At 36.7% G+C, this 18,587-nt stretch overlaps 1 protein-coding gene across 2 annotated transcripts in view; it reads left to right on the forward strand.

The window, feature by feature from the left end:
- The first annotated feature begins 1,351 nt into the window (after positions 1–1,351).
- zbtb34 (zinc finger and BTB domain containing 34) overlaps positions 1,352–18,587 on the forward strand; it is a 30,248-nt gene continuing 13,012 nt past the window's right edge. Inside the window, exon 1 of one of the 2 annotated variants that reach the window (XM_028457783.1) lies at positions 1,352–1,497. In XM_028457783.1, the coding sequence (XP_028313584.1) occupies positions 1,480–1,497 (18 nt within the window). In that variant the 5' untranslated portion in view covers positions 1,352–1,479. Of the gene's footprint in view, positions 1,575–18,587 lie in introns of both variants that reach the window. The other variant, XM_028457782.1, reaches the window with a different exon arrangement.

Genomic DNA, 18,587 nt, shown 5'->3' on the forward strand with positions numbered 1-18,587 from the left:
ATCAACACAAGACTCAGTGTGCATGTTATCCACACAAAGACTGATACCATTTAATGGATACTATAGTAAAATAGGGAATGTAAGAAGCTTTCCCACCAAACATAAACATGCATGCTGGAGACTTGGTTAAGGGCTATCCATCATGATCAAAAAGAACATAACTATGTACTGTATAGGCTAGAGTATATATAACTGCATTATAATAAAATATTTTATCATTGGTGGTTCCCAATGATAAAGATTACATTATTCTCACCCACAACTGTCAATAATGTAATCATGTCGTACTTACTGTAATATGAGTGGTCCAGTAAAAATATTTGCCATTTTGTAGAAAAGGAAGAAAAGTTGGACGCAAGAGGGTTCATCAGTTTAGTATCTGGCGCCCCCATGTGGCCGTTTTTATAAAGGGAAGAGAGGGTTTTAAAAATAAATTATCTTTAAATTGTGCAATTACAGATTTATTTATTCATTCATTCATTCATTCATGTATGTATTTATTATTTTTATGTTAGTGCACCACTCCTAAAACTTACCAATTTATAAATGACAAGATAGGTTTGAATTATCTGATGAAATAGGTTATTTTAGGTATTCAATTCATCCCTTGTTTTCAAGCAAAAATGAATAAATAATAATAATAATAATAATAATAATAATAATAATAATAATAGTCAGGTAGGCCTGTGTTTTTTTTTTCTTTCTTTTTTTTTGGTTTGTAATGTTTGTACGTTTCAGTTTTTACAAACAGTTGTTTTTTTTTTTTGTTTTTTTTAACTTATTGATAATTATCTGTATTGTTTACTGTATATCTATGGTTTTGTTTTTTTTCTAAATGCTAATAATCCTGTAATAGTACTCCTAGATGTATTTGGCATTATGTGTCTTGTTGTTTGTACATATACGATTTGTTTAAAAAAGCAACAAAAAAGCAAATATCATTGATGATGATGATGATGATGATGATGATGATGATGATGATGAAGCAAACAACTTTGATGTGATGGGAGTGGTGGGCTGATTTCTATAGTTGCATGTTTGGCAGACTTGTTTTTTCTATCTTTCGAATTAAAACTTCTGCTAAAACTTTGGTGTGTGTTCGTGAGTTAAATGAACGTGTTCTTATTACATTTTTGCCTCAGTTTAGGTGACGTGTCAATGCTTTATCCATAATAATGTAACACGTTGTTACATTCATGTTCCTTTTCGATCGCGTACAGTTTTGAGTGACTTTATCTGGGCTTCATTTGCACGTTTATGAGGCTAAACATTCAGGACACGATGTCTCGGTGTTAAACAGTGACACTAAGGGAGGGGCTGCTACTGCTGCAAAGCACGCTGACAGAATGAATGCAAAGAGCCCAAAGAACACTTCCTGTTGATGCAAAAATTGCAGCAGCAACTGTCTGACACATCTGGAGTGGAGAAGGGGGGGAGGCCTGGCTGTAGACAACTACTGAGGGGAATGGACAACATTTAATGCTAATTTGGAAGACGGTGAGTTCAGCGGACTTCGACTTTCGTTGTGGACCGGTGACTTGTTTGTTATGTCGGCTCGCCTGCCCTTTTACAGTGTAAGTAACGCGGTGTCAATTACATGCACATTACTGATTCCCCGCTAGCTTACATTAGCGCAACCTTAGCATTATGCTTCGGTGGAGCAACCCTGCTGCTAACTGTTAGCGCAAGCTAGCATCGGTGCTGTTTGCTATGACAGCGGACATACTTTCTACCAGCCTGAGATGTTATAACTCAATTACACGGATTTGTCAAGTATGTCCAATGTGGGGAGAGATGTCACCAAGGTGTTTCCTAATGTTACATTGTAGCTAATACGATAGTTACGTCTTTTTTATTCGTACTTCGGGTCGGTTTTGGGCTAGTCCTTGTAGCTCCTACACCGGTGTTCCAGTTAGACTGGTGATCAGTTTAAATGGTGAACGACATACGACTGCTTCACTAGATGCAAGGACCGACCAGATATGTCATACTAGTAATTATTTTTTTTAGCATTTTGAGCATGTTTTCAGGTTTATATTTCGTGATGGCTACTTGTATAAAACAAAGAGGTGAATTACCCATGCTTGGAAAAGACGGTGTGCTACTGTGAGATTTAGCAAGCCGTTTGGTTTCGATACCATTTCTATCATAACTTAGGTGTGTTCAGATGAATAAGTAACAGACTACTAAGAAAGTGGACTTCATGATATCTCTTTAAATCTCATTTACATGTTTAAGAAGTTAAATGTTTGCTTTTTCGTTTTTAACCTCTATCAGCGACGCAAGTCGGTCACCGGTTGCAAAGGTAACCTGATTAACCGGAACACCACTGTTTGGCAGCTGAGGCGGTCCGGCCCTGTTAGTACAATCCGGAGCTTTATAGAGTTCCACAATAAGTTACGGTGTCAGTGACCACCGACGATGACAACACGCCGAAAAAACAACGTCGTGTGAGGTCAACTGCTGTTAGCAGCGCTGCATCATGACTTATACTAGCTGCAGTGATATCAATTAAAGTTTACACAGCACATTTGTTCTGCAACGTAGCAGCATGGTTGGCATGTGGAAATGGCATTTATTCATAAGCTAACAGGGCTGTAAAGTGAACGGTCAGGCCCTCGAGTTTAGCAATGAGAACAGTGTCATGCGATGCTCTGAACTAGCCTGCGTCAACTTTCTGTAATGCCAAGCGCCTACAGCATGGGAGGGCAATTATATATATATATATATATATATATATAGTTTTTTTTTTTTTTTTTGACCAAGTGGGTTTTTCTCTCTCTATGTAAAATCAGATTGTTTTGATAAGATGTGACTATTTACAGTAAATGTGATTATTAAGAAATGGACAATACACTTTACTCAAATTACTGTCCTGTCAGTTTCACTTAACCAAGATTAAATACCAATTAAAAAAAAAAAAAAAAAAAAAGGTGCAAGGATGAAAAAAAAATACAATACAACACAATAACTAGTTACCTAGATATTGCGAGTTACCAGCCAAAATCCTAAGTGCTACAGCTGCTGATGATAATAGCTGGTAAAAAAAAAATGGCATTGTATTGGCTTTATACAAATAATTCAGTTTTGACTGTAGTCCACCCACCTCATTGGCTGTTTTTCCCTAAAATTTGTTGCGATATAGGGTTATAACCCAACCCTAAACCTAAGACGTTACGTACGTGTACTTCTGTAAACTGCCAATAGCACCGGGGGTTGTCCGTATGGAATAGACGCTTTTTTTTTTCTACTTCAGTGATATAAATGTAGTTTCTTTTGTGCCTTGAACAAGTACATCAAAGTCAGGCTGAATATTTGAAGTGGCAGGTGATTATCAGTGAGAGAAGATCTGTATCTGGATTTATTACATTTCATCACCATGTTTGTTCACATATGGAGGTAAATTCAAACGGAACCAGTGCCTTCTGAGCTCATGTGTGCAAAGTTCTGTTTCTTAATGGATGAGTAGAAATCCAGCAGTGATGCTGACCTAAAGTGCTCATCCAGTATCGTTGGATTGTGGCTCAATCAGTTTCAGTTGAACATCAGTGCGCGTATTACCCACTCTGCAGATAAAGGGAGGCAACCGTGTGCATTATACCCTTAAGTGTCTTGAAGTTTTTAAATCAACTTAAAAACTAACCATGGACTCGAGCTGCATGATTATGGCCAAAATGCTAATCATGATTATTTTGATCAATATTGTAATCATGATTATAATTGCAATTATATGTAATGCTAGGGGGGAAACGATCAGTTTTTATTACACTACTTTTAAACAAACAATATGTATACAGTTTACAGTGCAAAAGTAAGCTTCAAATAAGAATTGTACTTAAAAAATACGAAAACAATTCACCCAACAAATTCAAATATACCAATGGCAAACAAAATCAATACATTATTACAGAGCGCTGATACTGAGCCCATATTTTAAATGTAAATATTGCAAATGATCAGATGAATTTAATCGTGGCAACCAAAATTGTGATCACGATTCAAATGTGATTAATTGTGCAGCTCTGCCATGCAGTGCTCCTAACATGGATGAGGACCTGCAGATGTCCTCAACTGATGCTGGGACTTTTTTCAGGGTTTCACTTATGATTGAGTTTGTTGCTCTCAGTTTGCCAGAAAGGAACATAATAAATATCACGAACAAAACCTAAATTTTAGTTTTGTATTTGGCTCATGTTGCACTGCAGTCACATCAACAACAAATACAAAATCTGCCATCCAGTCCTAATCTGTGAGCTCTGGTATTTCTTTGACTTTTTTCCTCACCAAATTCTTTTATCTTTTCTTTCAGTTCCTAAACTCTTTTTAGCTCTTTGTCGAGGCTGAGCCATCTTACAGTTGCATGATAGCCTGTTTTCACCATTTTCAATATTTTTCTCCTTGATGTATTTAACAAACCCTCTATGATTTAATGCTTGTGTCCAGATAAAGTTAACTAACTACTACTGACTTGCTTAACATATTCTGATGTAGGATACAGTGTAAAAATACCAATTTCCGATCTGGTTTGATTTCACTCACTTTATCTTGCATCCGTTTCAAAAGTCAGTTTGTCCTCCTTTGTAATCTTAAAGTCCTTCTTTATCCGACAAAGAAAATGAGTAACTGGGCTGCTTCACAGATCTCATCCAAAGCCTAGAAGAAAAAGTCAAAGATGTCTACTTTATTCTGCAGCTGGAGCTCCAGATTTCCTGCCATGACCCCAATCCGCCTTGTTTCCACGTTTATAGAATTGTTCTTTTTTCTCCGGGCACGTTAGCGCCGCTGAATCCACCAAACATTATTTGATGAACTCACCCTCAGAGAATAACTTACTGTTTTTTGCAATTTATATACAGTATGTCACCATGTCTGCATATGTTGTCTGAAGGTAACACTATAAGAAGTGCAATCTTTTTGCAATATCTAAGAGTGACGTTTTAATACTTTTATTCTTTTGTTCAGTTATGACCATCACGAGCCCTCCTTTGGGAAGGGTAAACCAGACTTTATTAGAAGGAAAGACATGAAAAGGGAGGGCAGTGAATTGATACACCTGTGTGATGGTGAATTTACAAGGGAAAATTATTTTTGGGTCGTACGTCGTTGCTCCGTAGGTATACTTAGGGCCCTATAAATTCCGTTTTATTTTTTTTCAAATTCCGTTTTTTCCACTTTACTTTTTTTAATTCCTTTTTTTTTAGAAATATTTATCATTTTTTAAAGAAAATATTAGTTTTTAACTCCTGTTAGGAAACAAAATAAATAATAATAAATAAATAACTCATAATTAAATAAAAATGAATGTAAAAAATAAAGTATACACAATTAAAAGGTAGATATAAGTTGTAGTGACATGGATTATTCTGACTGCTCCTTTTTAATTATTTATATGTCATATAAAGATGTATGAGAACAGCATTAATGTCACCTGGTTTCCTCTCAGGGATCAATGGTTTACTGAATCTAATGAGATTTATTGATTAAGGTCTGATCATATTAGTTTAAATTAACCTAATTTAAATGATCCTATCTTCTGTGTATTGTGGAATTTGACGTTGACTAGATGTTGCACTTAGTTACTTTTGTCCCCCATAGTCAGGACAAAAGTAACACCATGCAATACACTGAAGTTAAAAAACAAAAGAAAACAAAACATTTATTTAAGGAAAACAACAAAGCAAAACAATTTTCGGGCTTATAAGCCATGCACTCTCTAAATAGAAAAAAATTTAATTTTTCATTGCTACATGCATTTTACTGTAGCTCTGATGAGATGTTAGAATGTAACATTCTAATAACTTTGCTCCAATGGACTTTTATTTTGTAAACCGGAAATTCCCACTGAAACGGTTGCACTTGACGTAGCTTGCTGACTGTGAATGTATAACTACGAGACACGGACAAAAAGCTGGAATAAAAAGAACTAAAGGACAACATGGACTGAGTTAGCAGTTCAAACACTGAGCAGGTGAAGATGATAAAAGCTGATCATGTTTTCACGGAGCAACGCAGCGCTACACGAAACCCGAACGGAGCTTTACAGGCGCAGCAAAGTTTAACTGGCACGAGAGGTTCTGTATTTAGGAGTCAGTGATGATTTGCGTTGTTTTAGAGGGTGTTTGTGGTAGTTTAAGATGAGTTTAATGCAGCCAGAATAGGAGGAGACAGGGTGGTGCACCTAATAAGCGGTCCCCGCAAACATTTCCCCATAAGAACGTTCTTTGCACCACAGTGACGGGGTTTCATGCCGATGTTGTCCATTTCCGCGTTTAAAAGTTTTTATTTGTCGATTCCGTGATTCCCTCCGCGATTCCGTTAACGCGGATTTTATAGGGCCCTATATACTGTGATGCTGCTAAGAGTAAAAACTGCTGTGCCAGTGTAGTGACCTATAGATGGAGATAATATCACAGGGAGAACATCCCACTGCTCAGACACAATGAAGACAGAAGTGATCATTGGGGGTGAGTGTGTGCTCACAAGAGTGACACAGCCATTTTTAAGCTAAATCACAGCGCAACCTATCCTGAAGTCCCAGACATGCCTGTGTGTTCACAGCAGATGTACTCATAAGATCCGCTATTGGAAGCCATTGCTTCCCACCAAACTTTACAGGCAGGCGACTTCTGAGGGCACCACTCCTGCAGCAAGCACCCTGCCGCCTCAGGTGCCCCACAGACCCCAAGGGCACGCAGAGACACCCCCCACCCCACCCCCAACCAAGCATGCCCGCAGTGCAGAGGGCACAGCGCACCCACCCACTGCCCAAAGACATAACGACAGAAAAAGATGCAACGCAGGCATGTTGAACACAGTATCTGGGTTCACCCTAGGACTAATGGTTTACAAGACGCCAACTTTAAACATTGGGCAGGTTCTGATTTTTCTACTCATGCCGTTACCTTAAATACACTCCTGAAGGTTTGCTGTGGTAAATGAGCTAAGTCCTTTTTGCGGCAAATCAGACATTCCTCAGTTGCTTGATTTAGACCTCAAATTTCTTCTGATTCTTGTATCTTGTATAATGTATGTATATTTCTGTAATATATACAGTATGCAATTTCTTGAAAGGAAATATGAAAGGATAAATAATTATTCCTCACCAAACTTTGTTCTTGCAAGAATAATTTCTGCTCAAAGTGGGTGCTGCATTTGTAAACACCATTTCCATAAGAGCATCAATAGGGTCAGCAAAATGCACATAGGTTGGATGCATACAGTGTGATACAACAACCACGAGGATGTTTAGACTTATGGTTTCCAATGTTGCTTAAAGCATCATATTATTTCCCCAGCTTGCTTTTTTCTATATGCATTTTGATGCCATGTGGTTCCTAGGAAGGATATTCACATTCAGCCAGCCATCCATGACATGATTTATCAGAGCAAGCACCATCTTCCACTTTCACATGCTTGATGTCTAAAGCTCACATGTCAGTTGTGGGTGCTTTTGGCAATGGACATATCAACAATCCTGACTGGTCTGTGTTCATGGAGTGCAATATGCAATATATTGTGATGCACTGTGGTGCATTCACCTGTTGGTAATCCAACAGAAATCCATGAATAAAAATATATTATTACGTACATGATATAACGTGTGCAGGTGTTCATTCTTCCTGTTTTTTTTTTTTTTGGCATCTTTTTTTAGTTGGGCCTGTATGCTACAGAAACGCTAGTAAAAGAAGTGCAGGAATTCATTCTTATCACAACCTGAAGTTCTCATGTAGACAGAAAGACTTTTACAAGTCCAGTTTGCCTGTTACATTGCAACCTAAATGTGTTGATGTATTACCGCTTCCATCTAGGTAATTCTTCAAAGCTTATTGGATGTGAGGAATTCTGCCAGAGGTGATTTAAGAACTTAGTAGCAAGTTATTAATTATTTCAGGTGTAAATAAGGCCTCGTTATCGTGGATGAACAAGAAACTTTTTTTCAGTGTTCTATTTTGGGCTGATTTTTTTTAAAATTTATTTATTTTTTTTTTTTACCATTGATGTAAATAAATATACGTCATTTCAAATCATAACGCTGGCTGCCATTGACGTAAATAAATATACGTCAATTGTGTTTTTGTACAGGAGTTGCAAGGAGACTGTGGCAGAGTCCTCTCATGAATATCAGCCTTGTACTATGATGTAGTGACCAACTGGTGTCATGTAGGTGGCAGCAGTGCACCTTTGGGATGAGAGATTAGCTGTGATGAGCAGAGGTCAGAGGAAGAGGAGATCAGGGAGAAAATGGCGCAACGAGAGAAGACGGTGAAGTTTACAGCAGCGCACTCTCGAGCAGAGCATGTGTTGACCTAAGTGGACTATTAAGAGTGTCGCGATTGTGAGAGAAAATGATCTACAAACCGGGCCAAACGGGTCAACTCGGCATGTCGGGAGGAGGAGGAAGTTGCGTGTGTGGGAACTGAGGGGAGGGTGAGAACTTGGAGGAACACACAGTACTGTAAAGGAACCATACAACTCTGACCCAGATAGAAAAATAATAATAATTTTGCCATCAAAAGCCCGATCTCAGTATTGTTTTTGTTGTTTTATAGAAGAAAACCAATGTTGAGGTGTCACTAAAATAGGGATGAGAATTGATAAGAAATTAGCGAAATTAGCTTTTTGCTCAGAAACTGGCCTTTTGTGTTAAACTTACCTTTATTCAACTGCTGATTACAAATGAACAAAACAAGCTAGAAACAAAAAATAAATAAATAAATTTGATGAAAGTAGAGAGTGATTTCTTTCAGAATCAGATTTTAGATTGTCTTAGTACAAAATATTCTGTGGGCCTTTAAAAATCAGTCAAAATGCTCTAAAATGGCTGGCAGTGAGGGGGGGTAGCTGTTCTGAAAATGGCTGGCAGCCAATGCGTTAATGATTTACACCCAAAACTAATCCCTGCCACTGTTGATTGAAATAAGGGAAGTATATGCTTTAGGGTCAAAACAATTTGTCGATTAAAACCAACTAAACCGTGCAGCAGGTTGATGGGAGGGTTTATTTAAAGCTTCTTTTCAAAACACTTTTATTGTATTTTAAGGCAGATATATAGCTGTCAACATGTTACATGGGTCAAAATTCAGGAACTGTAAGTTTATCAATATAAGTGTTAATAATAATAATAAAGTGAGTAGGGATGTAACGATTAATCGTAAGGCAGTTAAAAATCGATTCATAGGTATCACGATTGATATCGATCTTCTGAAAATTGAATCGCAGTACTTTTTTTTAACCATCAGGGGGCGCTATCCAGAAGTGTAGGCCGGCGGGCGGAGTCTGCTAATACTTTCTTTCTGGCTGCCTTCTACTCTTAAATATGTTGATAAATGATTCATTACCCCTTTAGCACCGAAAGAATATCTGCAATATTACATGAATATCTGTCAAAGTCACGTTTTTCTATTAGCTCTGTCTGCTAGCATGGCATCTCTTCTTCACTGCTCGATTAGCTGCATGCCAACCGACCACTGGGTTGCCAGCGCCCTCTGCTGGTCCAAACAAATATCTGACGTAAATACAGGGCAATGACGTTTTTTTTTTTTTTTTTAAAGTCCAATTGTTAAGGCACAAAATACATTTTCAGTTGCACTTTTAAAAAGAAAAAGAACTATTATGCAGTTTTGCATTGTTTATTATAGAACCAGAATTTAAATTAATAAGCTTCTTCTTCATTTGTATTTTCCCTTTATTTATTTAATTCAAGATTTATTTTTAGTTAAATTGCATTATTTTGAATAGTTTATCAAGGGATTCTTTTGACAATGAAAAATAAAAGGAAAAAAATAAAGGAATATTTTTCAATCATCATTTGTCTACAGTCTCATTTTGTAAAATAAATCGTGAGAGAATCGTATCGTGAACCCAGTATCGTGAATCGAATCGTATCGGGAGTTGAGTGAATCGTTACATCCCTAAAAGTGAGGCATAAAATCACATCAGAATCAGAATCAGAATCAGAATCAGCTTTATTGACCAGGTACAGTTTAGAACAATACGAGGAATTTGACTAGGTAGTTGCAGTGAGAGGAGACACATCAACACACCGGAGCAGCCATTTGCGGCGCCCACATGTACCCTCTTGTAATTTTAAAACAAAAGCTTCAAAACATAATCAGAAATCAGAATCAGAAATGTTTTTAATGGCCATGTACAGTTTTAAGGACAGTACAAGGAATTTGTCTTGGTAGTTGGTGCACAAAACAAACAAAAAAAATAAAAAAAAACAAAAAACAACCCAGCAACAATAATAATAATGATAAATATAAAAGATGAGGGATAAATAAAGGATAGATAGAGAATAAAGGATAAATAGGATAAATATAAATATATATATATATATATATATATATATATATATATATATATACAGTGCAGCAGATAATGTCATCATGGAGGTGGTGATCGGGTGGGGGGGGGGGTTCAGTGGGTGACTTGGGGTGTGTTCATGTGGATGGTGGCAGAGGGAAAGAAGCTGTTTTTGTGTCTGGAGGTTCTGGTCCTGATGGACCGAAACCTCCTTCCAGAAGGGAGAGATTGAAACAGTTTATGACCGGGGTGGGAGGGGTCGGCCACAATCTTTCCTGTACACCTCAAAATCCTGGAGGTGTACAGGTCCTAGAGGGAGGGCAGATTGCAGCCGATGACCTTCTCTGCAGAGTGGATGATACGCTGCAGTCTGGCCTTGTCCTTGGCAGTAGCTGCAGCGTACCAGATGGTGATGGAGGAGCAGAGGATGGACTGGATGATGGAGCTGTAGAAGTTCACCATCATCTTTGTTGGCAGACTGAACTTCTTCAGCTGCCGCAGGAAGTACATCCTCTGCTGAGCTTTTTTGATAAGGGAGCTGATGTTCAGCTCCCACTCATATGTTTTAAGAATTAACAATAAAAGTGTCAATATAACAATGAAAATTTAGTTGCATGAATGTGAATAACCATTTGTAAAAAAAAACCGCAATATTATTTAGAAAATTGTTTAATCTTTCAACTTAAAGCTTGAAACATTATACACCTTTTCGGTGATGTCAGCACTTCACTTAGCAACGCGCGCCGCCATTTTAAGAGTGGTAATCATTTGCCTGACAACCGCTATTTACCGCTGATATCACGGTGGAGATTTTGCAGTCTGGCTGATTTTTATCGTATAATGCCCAAATCCTGCGTAATATTTGGCTGTCATAACCAAGCATGGCTGAAGGAAAAGATATCCTTCTACAGAATACTGACAGAAAAAGGCCAGAAACAGAAATTATGGATCCAAGCACTGAAGCGAACAAACGTAGATGAAACTACATGGAGCCCAAAATCAAACCCATGTAAATTTGCGATGGTAAAACAGGGGACGGGACCCAGATAAGCAAAGTGCTTCTCTCGTCTCCTTTTTCGGCATGTACAAAAAAAAAAAAAAAAAATGTGAATGTAACCATGTCGGAAAAAAACTGAATAAATAAATAAAAAGTGGTCGTATGTTTGCAGTAGACATTTCGTTAATAGTAGGTTGTGTATTTTGGGAATCTAATTTCCTCTTGACTGATTTTATGACATTGATTATGAATTCCCTACATTTAAATTGTAATTTATTCAGTGATGACTGAAATGTTTATGGCAACTTGAAATTAACAGTAAATATGCAATGCGTTGACATGTACATTAAATAAACAAAAGTGCTTCACATACCCATTTATGTTTTCATTTAGGATTATTATTATTATTCTTATTATTAGTGGCACTAGCCTAGCATAGCCACAGGCGTAACAAGCCAATTATCATGATGACACAAGCCTACATAGACACAAAAACACGTACATAAGCCTACCTTAAAGAAAATATATGCATCCAAACTTTTGTAAGTCCTCATCTTCTCCATTGTGTAGACGCCAGGGCTGTTAATGAGGTACTCGTAAATAGCAGGCCATTGGAGATCTGGCCATGTTGTCGGGTCGTTTTTCCATGAACCTTGAGGTGCTTGGTATGGACATGATTCCAAACCAACCAGATGTAACTTCCTTTTATATCGGTGCTTGGCCTTTGGCTCTAATCTGCTGAAATATTTGTACAACATTGAGTAAAACCTTTGTGTTGTCCGCGGTAAATAGCAGTTGTCAGGCAAATGTAAACCCCTCTTAAAATTTTTTTTAGTGAACATTTTACTGTTTATTGTTGAACTTTGACAAAATAGTCTTGTTTTACCTCAATTTGGATTTAAATGCACTTGTCAGTGGTTATTTATTTAAGCATTGTTGCATATTAGGCCTTTATTTAGGTAATGCCTTTTTAAAAGATCATGGGAAATATTTTTTGTTAGATTATTTTTTGTTTATTGATTTGATTTTGTGCATTAAAAAGAGCTTCAAGAGGATTTTTGTGTCACATTAATTTGTTAGTTATGGAATAAGATCAATTGATTGATAATAGTTTATTAAAAAAAAAATTGTGATTAATCAATCAAAAAAAATATTTTCCTGCTGCTCCAATTTGCTCTGTGACATAATAGTAGGGATGTAACGATTCACTCAACTCCCGATACGATTCGATTCACGATACTGGGTTCACGATACAATTCTCTCACGATTTATTTTACAAAATGGGACTGTAGACAAATTTTTTTTTGGGAAAAAAACTAGAAAATACTATACTATTTTCCTTTTATTTTTCATTGTCAAAAGAATTCCTTGATAAACAATTCAAAACAATGCAATTTAACTAAAAATAAATCTTGAATGAAATAAATAAAGGAATGATACAAATGAAAATGAAGCCTATTAATTTAAATTCTGGTTCTATAATAAACAATGTAAAACTGCATAATAGTTCTTTTTCTTTTAAAAGTGCAACTGAAAATGTATTTTGTGCCTTAACAATTGGACTTTAAAAAAAAAAACAAAAAAAAACCTGATTACACTGATTTACGTCAAATTTGTTTGGACCAGCAGAGGGCGCTGGTAACCCAGTGGTCGGTTGGCATGCAGATATCTTGCAGTGAAGAAGAGAAGCTATGCTAGCAGACAGAGCTAATAGAAAAACGTGACTTTTATAGATAATCAAGTAATATTACAGATATTCTTTCGGTGCTTAAGGGGTAATGAATCATTTATTAACATATTTAAGAGTAGAAGGCGGCCAGAAAGAAAGTATTAGCAGACTCCGCCCGCCACCTACACTTGTGGATAGTGCCCTCTGCTGGTTAAAAAAAGTACTGCGATTCAATTTTCAGAAAATCGATATCAACCGTGATACCTATAAATTGATTTTTAACTGCCTTACGATTAATCGTTACATCTCTACATAATAGACTATTACATTTAGGGGTGAGTATTGGCAAGGATGTTGCAATACGATACGTATCGCGATACTTGCATTACGAACAATATTATCGCAATATATTGCAATATTCTACCCAGTTAATATCAAAATTAAACGTAGATGAAAAATCAAGTTTTTGTATATGTTCATCAGAAGATATTGATCATTCAGAGGACAAACTGAGTCAAAACTAGTTGTTTCAAAACATCTTATTTATTATTATAAGCGTTTTTGCACATTTTCACTGAAAAAAAGGAATGGTAGTTTCTTTTCACTGAAGCTACTGTGTAGAAGTCTTAAAGTAACCATGACAACATAATGACGACATTGTAATAACTGTAAGTGAGAACATTAAGGATAAAACACCTTGAGTTACTGATAATGCACAAAAATAATAAGAAAAAAAATCCTTTTATATCAGTTTAAACACTGATCTCAACAGATTATATGAAAACAAAATGCCTGTGCATACATAAATGTTGCAGGCAATACACACTGCCATCATAAAATCAAGTGCATCAAATAACCATTGCAATACAGTGAAATCTTTTCTTTTTTTTTCCACGCCCCTAATTAACTTTAGGTGTCCTTGAAAATTCCCCTCAGTAACAAACTGAAATGAATCCAGTTTTAAAGGTGTGTCAACAATAATGTACCAAGTCAAACCAGTTGCATTTGTCTTTGTTGAAATCATAGTTTGAACCAGCCCAAACAACTCCTTTTTCCAGTTTGGTTTCTGATTACTGAATTTTATTTGTCCAGTCTAGCCCTGGGTGTAATTTGGAGGTGCAAGGTCATGTGATGAGTTCCGACATGACACTAAATCTTCTAGAATTGAGAAGTTAAGAGGTATTACAACTTTATTGATATTTACATGAAATAAATGCTGTGGAAGTGTTTTAAATCAACTGAAATATTTTTGAATCTACTTAACAGAAACTAGACTGAAACTAGGACTGCATGATTAATAAATTTTAATGATATAAATGAGTAAGACAGATTTTACATGTTCATAGGGGTTTACAGCATGCATGGATATATAACTTCCTGGTTAACACATGCGTAATCAAGTCGCTGTGAAAGGTTATGTTTTGTATGTGATACGCTCCATACAAAGAGTTCCACACACTATGCTGTTAATACTTCATAGCTTTACTGATTCATCACGCTGGGTTCTTTTAAATGACATTTTCAATTGTTAATGGTTACCACTTTAACTGTAAGACGTTGCAAGCAGATTGTTACTGTGCAGGAAAAGGGTAAAAAAAAATCTGTTTTTTGGATGGTACCTGGATTAGGGATGCAATGACATTTCCTATGGCCAAAGACTTTCCCTAATATACAGTAAATAAAAAACAAAAAAACATTCATATTATTCATTTATTGTTATGTAAACTTGAAACCTACTGGCTCATCTCATCTCCAAATGTTGAAAAGCGTGTTCTGATGCATTTTACATAACGTGTGTTTGTCGGGAAAGCAGCTGCAGATGTGTATGTGGGTTGCATGCACCCATTACATTTTCACAAATATTCCATGCCCATACCAAAGTGCTTCTTTTCCTTGTTGGCTTTTGTTCAAGTGTTAAAAGAAGGCCTAACTAACAAATGAACAATGTATAATTATAGACAGTTACAACAGCTTGGTAACTCTTTCTGATGGTGGCCATCAGCCAGGTCATGTACTGCTATGAAATGGCATTTTGGTATTCAACAAGCAATTCTGTTACTGTGATGTAGTATAATTAGTCACCATTGTTTGAACAGTAGAACAGTACATCTGACCTAAAGTTCTCAAAGGGTTATTGTGTTTCTCCTCTACATTTAAGAGGTAGCCTCTCACAAACCATTCTTTATATAGGCCATTGCTTCAATTCTGTAGCTCTGTGAATGTAATAGTTCTCCTATACTCTAATGGAGCTCCTATTTATTTCATGGGATATATTTTGAATTGCATGGTTATTTAAAGGTTCCATTATATCATGCTATTTTTCACCCATCTCCATTTGTTCTAAGAACCCCAAAAACATAGTATTTCAGGTTTATTTTCCCAAATTCGCATGTTTTCCAGAGTTTTAGCCTCTGAAAAGTCACTTTCTGAGCAACTCTACACAAACAGGCTGATTTGTGGCCTACTTATGCATATTCATGAGTGGGCGTGTCTATAGACGGGACACTGACTTCCTCCTCCCAGCATGGTGACGTAAGGCCAGAGGACGGCCCGCCCTCCTCCCAGCCATTCCGTAGCCGAACTCATGCTGCTTTATAAACACGAGACAGAGCGTGGTGGCAGGGCGTTCGCCGGTACATACATATGATGTTTAAAGCACAGGAAAGTCCATTTAGCGTAACATGGGCCATTTAAGTTTGTTTACAGATCTTTTTAACTCAACCATCAACCCACCAAAGGAATCATAGAACGCCCCCAAAAAAGAAAGGAAAATGCCAGTGCTGGCAAAAAAAAAGCACATTTATCTTGTGGGTCACTACATATCCTCAGCGTTTCTGAACATTTTGAAGATTCATACACTTTTCTTAAAAATGTATGTGTTACCATAGTTTTTACCCCTCTTTGCTTTTCTTTAGCTAATAAACATGTTGTAACTTGAGGTCCAAGTGAGTTTTTTCTTCAGTCAGTGGATCTTCTCCTAAAATTAAAAAAGGGAGAGCACAGCTATATTCTAAGTAGGCAGCATTCAGCTTTGCACACTCATTCTGCATTAAGCTTTAGTATCTCTCAGTAGTACTCATTTCCCCCTTCCCTCAGGTGTATTGCAGTCTAGGTATTTTTAAACATCTTGTTTAAAACTGCACTGCCAACCTTTGCTTGTTAAGCAGTTCTGTTCTGCATCTGGTCCGCACCACAAGCTGTTTTTTAAAGTAGGTTTATGCTGCTGATGTGGAAGAAAGCACACAATACTTAGCTGCTGACTTAGATTTTTCCAAGCTTGGCATTGTCCTTTGAAAGGTATTATGGTTATCTTTTGGTCAATGACATTATTGCAGCAGGCATTTATTTATTTTTTACCTAAAAATACATAAAGTATCAGCGTCATATACTTTTAACAGACAAGGGATTTGTGCCACGTGGGCTTTTTCAAGGTTGATTTTAACATTTTGCTTGTGAGCTAAGCGTATGACCTTTTCTCAGCATGAGCATCTCAACTACTGAGCATGCATTGTTTGACTGCCCTTGGCTCCATTAAGTATTCTTGCTGGTAGCCATTCCTGGTATGTTTTAGTGTCTAAACATTATATATTTGAAGACTGTTTAGGGAGAAAAATAGTCCACAGACAGTTACTTTTTAGTCGGGATGTAACGATTAATCGTAAGGCAGTTAAAAATCGATTCATAGGTATCAGTACTCAGTTTAAAATAAATACCTGTTTTAGGTATAACTACTCACTCCTTCCCTCTGTTCACAGCCACCACCATTATACTTAAGCTTCACACTTGTCACCATATGCACAACTATAACATCACATCTCACTTTAAAATAATCCTTTCATTAAGTTAAAATGAAAACTTGTTTTCCATGATACAGTATCTCTTAAAGTATACAGTTACAGTATACTGTATAACATCTGTTATGAAATCTGACCCAGCAGCATGTTTTAGATGCTTCTTTGCTCTACCACACCACACCTTCAAAAGCAGGTTCATTTTACCATTTAAATAACTAATTTTGCAACACTGCAGAGAATGCACAGCCATACTGACAGTTGTGTTCAGTGTCTGCATTGCTCTGAGAATTGTTGCTCTTTCTTCCTAAATATCAGGCTTTACAGGTGTTCAGTGAGTTTAAAAAAATGATCACCGATCCGATCATATGAATTGAGGTTGTTTTTGTTGGTACCGACCAAATTCCTTCAGTCCTACCTGATATAGATTTAGGGAAAATCAAATGGTACCATTTTTCGGGACCTAAATGTAACCTTGTCGCTGCGAGGGAATGGAAGAATTGAAGAATTTCCATATAGGACGTGAACATAACATTGGTTGTCAGTGTGTGTGTGTGTGTGTGTGGGTGCGTGGTAGGGATGGGCGATATTGACAAAAAATGTATCCCGATAATTTCTAGTATTTATCACGATAACGATAAAAATCACGATAAATAAAAAAAATAAAATAAAAAAATTCACAACATAGTGTAAACAGGTACTTTACCAACGCAAATAAATCTGAATACATCGACACATTTAAAAAGGCTACAATAACTGCTGACTCAAACAGCTCATGAGATGATATTTTATGGAATATATTTGTGCATGTGGATTAGTATTAGTGTTACTGTATGTAATTCATTTATTTCCTTACTTGAAATAAAAATATTTCAAAAGAAAAAATCCACATTAAAAGCACAAATAACTTCAATAGTGTTTTTACTGCTGATGAAATATAATTAAAAAATATTGCGTTTCACAAATTGGGATGAATGAATAGTGACATTAGTTATTATGTTCATATTTATGTCACACAACGTGTGACATGTTTAGCTTTTATTCTTCCATACAAGTGTTAAATCTGACCATAAACAAAATGGTGGCTCTCTGTGGTTTGATAACGGTAAGACGTGGTCTTTTTACTTGGTCTGTTATTCCTTATATGCTGTGGTTAGCGTTAGCACTTAGCTCAGTGTGTCGGTGTGTTAGCTTAGCATAATTAGCTTTAGTTGAGTTTCCAGTTCATAATTGTTGCTACAGGTTCATCTCTGTACCCGTGTTTGTGGAACTTTGGGTGGATCTGACGGAGGAACTTGAATCTGTTCCCTTTGTTGGATGGTTTTCTGGTTTTAACCAAGTAGTGGTCCGTGTTGTATTGCAGCAGAGGGATGACAAATTCTTACCGGTGAGAATGTTTTTGACGATAAATCATAAATGATAAAATATCGCACATCCCTTGACCATGGCCCTTTCACTGCGAATGAATGACCTGGTTGCTCGACCAGTGTGTGGAGTGAGAGAGCGTGTGAGACCAGAGCAGATTGATTATAAGCTGTATACCGTTTTTAGTGATTGGCAAAATAAACGTTGCAGCTGTTGAGTTAAATCGAAGTCCCATATCATACTCAATGACTGCTGTGAAGCAACTACAAGAGAGTTGGAGATGAAGCTGTGAAGGCAGACCACACTGGCACTATGTGAAGCCTCCATCAGCATTAGCATTAGCATTATTGGAGCAAAGATATATTTCCTGACTGTGGCATCACAAAACCTGCTGTTGCTTATAGTCCATAATAGTAATAGTAATGAAAATTATTTTTACTCAGGTTTGAATATATTAAAT

This window comes from Gouania willdenowi, chromosome 9 (assembly GCF_900634775.1).
Source record: "Gouania willdenowi chromosome 9, fGouWil2.1, whole genome shotgun sequence".
Taxonomy (NCBI): domain Eukaryota; kingdom Metazoa; phylum Chordata; class Actinopteri; order Blenniiformes; family Gobiesocidae; genus Gouania; species Gouania willdenowi.